Consider the following 5,998-nt stretch of genomic DNA (forward strand, 5'->3'; position numbering starts at 1 on the left):
AATATCACTCAGCTAAAACAATGCTTTGATTCTAACTCTCTCTTGATAAAACACATAGTAAAAGAAAGAAAGAAGCTCATTTGTATGCGTAGATTGAATACTCTGTAATTTGCTAGATCGATGATTCATCTGTGGTCCTTGAAGATCTTTAAATAAGGAGCAGGTACCAACAGTCGAATCTTCTATAATGACACATGGCGAGCTTTTATTGGAACGCCTCCATCGTGGCCATACCAATCTGGTAGTGCGTCAAATATTCTTTTAGGATATTCCTGCAAAAACAAGTAGTGGGAAGAATATTTGCTTATGTGGCATTAATCAATTGGTTGTAACTGGCTGTCGTACTAATCTTCACTAGAAAGTGGAGCAGGAGTAGTGTACAATTAGTTGATCGTGGGTAGACGTACGCTAGCTTCAAGCAACTATTTTAAGCTTGGCATTAGACGTATTTCACTTAGACGACTTCGTCAAACGAAATTAGACGCCCATGTCTAATAGTAGGATCCAGTAGACCACCTGGTCTAATGGGATTAGATGACACGTCTAACTACGTCTATTAGACTGCTCGTCTAACTACGTTTGTTAGACTGCTCGTCTAACTATGTCTGTTGGTTCCCTTCAGACTAATCTGAAGGAGTTAGACTGCATGTCTAACTTTCATTTGTTAGACTGCACGTCTAACTATACATCCCTTCAGACTAATCTGAAGGAGTTAGACTGCACGTCTAACTCTTATTAGTTAGACTGCACGTCTAACTACGTCTGTTAGACTGCACATCTAACTCTGTATGTTAGACTGCATGTCTAACTCCGTCTATTAGACTGCACGTCTAACTACGTATCCGTTAGACTACACGTCTAACTCCGTTTGTTAGACTACACGTCTAACTCAATGCATCTAATGCCCAATCAATCTAATGAACCTCATTAAGACTTAGAATAATATAACCTGCACCAAAAACGATTAGACGACATATATTTAGTTTTATATACATTCATCATCAAAATTCCAATAGTCAAACTACTTTGACTCAACAATTTCCCCCTTTGTGATGATGACAAAATAAGCGTCCATCATATAAAGAAATAGTTAAAATTGTTCACCCATCTTACAAGAATATTTTCCAAAACCAGTATTCAGAAACAAAATTCAAAGGAACAGAGTTCATAAATTAATATAGGGAAGGAGAAAGAAAATTATTGTTCTTCCTTTTTTATGAGTGGATCGATTGGGTAGTTGAATCCTTCACCGCTCATCTCTTGACTAGTCAGCAGATTTTGAAACGGAGGAAGAGAGCGACCGTCACGGCTAGTTCCATCACTTCTGCCACCACGACCGGCTCCATCACTTCGGCCACCACGAGCGCCGCTAGAGCTTCTGCCACCACGTTCAGCGCTAGTGCTTCTGCCACCGCGATCACCGCTGCAACTTCCGTCTCTTTTACTTGGTCTGTCGTTATCATCACTAGTTTGCTTTTGCTTGGATCTGGTGCCAGTTGAAGCACCATCACCTCTTCTATCTCTATTGCCTTCACTTGAGAAATCAGATTCTTTTCTTTCTCAACAACAGCCTTGGCGTCTTCTTCAGCCTGAAACTTCCTTGCAACGGAATCAACATACTCTAATCTTTCAGCATCTTCTCTTCTTATGTTGTCTTGAACCTCAATCATCTGATCTCGAATCAATCCTATAACATCCATAACCTCACGTTGAAGATCAACATTTATTTCTCTTTCAATGTCAAGCAACTCGGATTGACGCTTGAAGAGGTTCTTTTAAAATTTGGAATATGTCTTATTGACCAAATGAACTTCATATGTGTTCTTCTTCAGCGTCTGCTCCATCTCTTTGTGGGTTTTTAGAAGATCAACGAATTCCTTCTTTTCCTCTTTCTGGGTCTTCATGATTTTCACCATATTAGATCCCATTTCTGCCACATTCTTCTGAAGAGTCGCCATCAAATCAGACATGGATTTCATGAGCTTTGTACCTTCAACCGAAGATCCTTCATTGGATGATATTTCTTGTGAGTCTGCTTGAACTGTCTGAATATGACTGATGTGAGTTTGAACTTGTATGGACTTCTCGGGTTCATCCTTCTCTGAATCACTTTCAGATTTTTCTTCTTCTTCTTCCAAAACAACTTCACAAACCTTGTGAACTATATCGGATAATTTTCCTAAATCATGAAACAGGTTTAGAATGTTTTCATGTATGTTTGCAGCATTGATATCAGGAAATGGTAGAAGCTTGAAATATATATTTTTAACTTGTTCCCCCTCAAATGAGGAACTCTTCTCTTATTCTTCGTCTTTTGAAGGTAGCCCCTCAGATCTGGAAACATCAAGCTGACTAACTTCAACTTCTTTTTCTTGTGATGCCTCTGTTTCAAGAACAGGGGACACAAACTGTCAAACCCAAAATTTCATTTTAGACCGAGTAAAACTTCGGTATTGGCAGAAACTAAGGGCCCAGGTCAAATCGGGGTCGGGGCCGAGGTTAAATCTATGTCACGACCGAGGGGGTCCGACCGAGGGAGTCTGACCGTGGGGGTCCGACTGTTTATATTTTCCACCTCATGCTGGTTCCACCTCATGCTTATTCCACCTCATGCTTGTTCCACCTCATGCTTGTTCCACCTCATGCTTGTTCCACCTCATGCTTGTTCCACCTCATGCTTGTTCCACCTCATGCAGGTGACAAGCTGATGACCAGCCCTTTTTATTATTATATTATTAAACCCAAGTGATGATAAGCAGGTGACCAACCATTTTTGTTAGCCCGTGCCTAAGACAAGAAGGTGACCAGCCATTGGTATTATTATATTATTAAACCCAGCTGGTGACAAGTAGGTGACCAACCTTCTTTTAATACTATATATTGGCACTCCTTCCTTCATTATATTCTTTTCCACCATCTCTCTATTAAGATAACCAGATGGACACTTTTAGAAGCAAGACCATAGCACCTTTAGGAGCAGGATCATAACATATCAGCAAGATCATCTTATAAGGCAAGCTCTTTTCTCAACTCATCTTTAGAAACCTACACTTGTTTATATAATCTGTATTTGCAAAGTATATTCTGTTTTCAAAGGCATGATCTGTTTCAAAGGTAAGTTCTGTTTTTCCAAAAGTATAATATGTTTTTGTGGACAATGAGTTATGAACTGGATGGATTTGGGCAGAAGGCTAGCCAGGTTGAGCTCTGGTAGTCTGAAGCCAAAATATGTGCTGGGGTTCTATTGGGACTGGACTTCTGGGACGAGCTCTACAATATCCTACCTACATAGACAAGTGTCTATTCAGGTTGTGGACTTTAGGTATAGACTCCGAAGAGTGCCCTTCCAACTATGTGCTCAACAGGATTCCTAACTTTCAGGATCAGCTCTGAAATGTAAAGGGCCAATATGTGCTCAAGGATGTTTCTGTTCTAACCATTTTATAAACTTTTTTATAAGGCAACACAACAATTTCAGTCAGCTTTTACTTGTCTTTTTATATACTCTTTAAAATATGCTTGCTGGGTCTTTAGACTCACTATACTTGTGTGGTGTAGGTACACAACCACATCATTCAGTTGATCCATGAAGGGAGGCTTGGAGGGTGGGCAGGGTGCAGGGGAGGCGTGTGTGTGGGAGGAGGAACAAATGTATTTAAAGTGCTTTTAAGGTCTGGCACTTTAAGACCAATGTTTTGTATTAAGGGACCATGTTATAATTATTTTTAATGTAAAGGGCCTTTGCTGTTTTTAAAGGGTCTGGTTTTGTAATGACAATCATATTTTTATAACTTTTCCACAAATGTTTATGTTTTCCGCTTAAATATATATGTTTGTAAAGTTCCAGCACTCGGTCTAATTAAAGTGAGAGTCAATGTTGTTACAGTTGGTATCAGAGCAATGGTTGCGAACCTTTGTACTTCCACACACATGCTCATGCAACTGCAACTCCAAGGGCTCACCTTCAGGTTATTAAGTGTTTAAATAAATTGTTAAACTGATATTAAGTGTATAGCTTTGTTTCCATTAGAAACCTGAGAAGAGGAACTAGAGGGAACGCATCTACCCCATCTGAAGAGAATGACCAAAACAACTTTATGTCCGGTCTTGTTGATGCCTTGCGGGATCAAAACCGGATACAAAACGAGCAGATGAGAGATCAGAACTGAATTCATAATGAATAGATGCGGAAAATGATCCAGGCAAATGGAACTTATCCGAACCATACTAACAATAACCATGAAGGAGGTAGCCAACAACCAGCATACAAGCACTTTATGAGTTTCAAACCATGCGACTTTAATGGAAGTACGGATCCCATGGTGGCTGAAGAGTGGATACGTTCATTAGAGACAAAATTCGAGTTCATGCAATGCAACAACTCGGATAGGTTAAGGTGTGCCACGTTCATGTTCAAAGACGATGCAAGAATCTGGTGGCAAGGAGCCAAGTCCACCCTCAATCTCGATACAGCAACCTGGGAAGAATTCAAGGCTGTGTTTTATGTCAAGTACTTCACCTTGAACACTAGAAACAAGTTGGACAGGGAGTTCCTGGAAATCCGCCAAGGTGATATAAGTGTTGCTGAGTACGTGAAGAAGTTTGAGCGGGGTAAATATTTTGCACCAATGATAACGGGAAGGAATGACATCGAGCTGAACCATTTTCTGGAGGGTCTCAATGCAACCATAGGCCGTGATGTGAGGCTGAGCAATGCTGCAACAATGAGGGAAACAATTGATAAGGCGCTGATGGCAGAAAAGTACAGTCAAGACATAGTAAGAGAGGCTCAGACCAAGCGATCTAGCTACCAAGGGAGGGATTCTCAATGGTCAGCTTCAAAAAGGCCCTATCAACAAAATTATAATAATCAATCAAACCACCAGCCGTCAAGGAACATCTGGCGCCCTCAACATCAACAACAGCAGTAACAGCAAAAAGGACACCTTATTCTAGACCAGCAAACCAGGCCAACTTGCCAACTTTCCCCTGCAATCTCTGTGGAATCATTCATACAGGGCCGTGTCTGCAAAGTTCCAACGTTTGTTTCCAGTGTAAGAAGGCTGGGCATTACAAGCGTGACTGCCCACAATTGAGGAAGGTCATACCAGGCAGAGTCTACTCCATGAATGAAAAAAAAGTGAATCCAAATTCCACTATTATCACAGGTAACTTTCTAATTGCTAATAAGTTAGCCATTACCTTGATAGATACTGGAGGAACAAATTCTTTTATTTCTGCATTCTTTGTACAACAAGCTGGCTTGAAACCAGTGGAGTCCATGGCTGTTTATAAAATATCTCTACCAGCTGGACCAAGTCTTAAAACTAATAGGTTTGTTAAAGCTTGTGAAACCCAGCTCCAAAATCACAAGATGTTTGTACATCTTGTGGTGGTGGAGATGTCGGGGTTTGATATTATTTTAGGAATGAACTGGCTACTCTGTCATGAGGCTCAAATTAATTGCAAAGATAAGTCTGTGACACTAGTTGACCATGATGGGAAGGCCTTTCTGTTCCAAGCTCAATAGTTACCTCAAGTAGAAGTTCCAAGTGTGTTGGCTGCTGCTCATGTTAGGCTGAATGAGTAGCAACCAAAGTTAGAAGATATCTTGGTGGTAAGAGAGTATCCAGGTCTGTTTCCAGCTGATGTTTCTGGGCTTCCACCAGTTAGAGAAGTGGAGTTCAGCATAGTGATTAAGGTTGGTAGTCTGCCAATCTCGAAAGCACCTTACCAATTCGCACCCACCGAAATGAAGGAGTTGAAGGACCAGCTGGAAGACTATTTAAGCAAGGTGTTCATTCGCCCAAGTGTGTCCCCTTGGGGTGCACCAGTTCTACTTGTGAAGAAGAAGGACGGGTCCAGACGGTTATGCATTGATTATAGGGAGCTCAACAAGGTAACAATCAAGAACAAGTATCCTTTGCCAAGGATCTACGACCTGTTCGACCAACTCAAAGGGGCTTCTGTCTTCTCCAAAATCGATCTAAGGTCCGAC

At 40.9% G+C, this 5,998-nt stretch overlaps 1 protein-coding gene across 1 annotated transcript; it reads left to right on the forward strand.

Moving 5' to 3' along the window:
* Positions 1-4,184: 4,184 nt before the first annotated feature.
* Positions 4,185-5,530, forward strand: LOC124913331. Its single transcript, XM_047453921.1, has 2 exons — positions 4,185-4,767; positions 4,887-5,530. Exons 1-2 carry the CDS (start codon positions 4,185-4,187, stop codon positions 5,528-5,530), a joined length of 1,227 nt encoding a protein of 408 aa, XP_047309877.1.
* Positions 5,531-5,998: the final 468 nt, after the last annotated feature.

The sequence above is a fragment of the Impatiens glandulifera genome, chromosome 8, assembly GCF_907164915.1.
Source record: "Impatiens glandulifera chromosome 8, dImpGla2.1, whole genome shotgun sequence".
NCBI classification, from domain to species: Eukaryota; Viridiplantae; Streptophyta; class Magnoliopsida; order Ericales; family Balsaminaceae; genus Impatiens; species Impatiens glandulifera.

Coding starts and splice junctions, on each gene's coding strand:
- LOC124913331 (XM_047453921.1), top strand. CDS start 4,185: ATGCGGAAAATGATCCAGGCAAATGGAACTTATCCGAACCATACTAAC. Junction 4,768..4,886: donor GCTGATGGCAGAAAAGTACA/GTCAAGACATAG, acceptor TCAAACCACCAG/CCGTCAAGGAACATCTGGCG.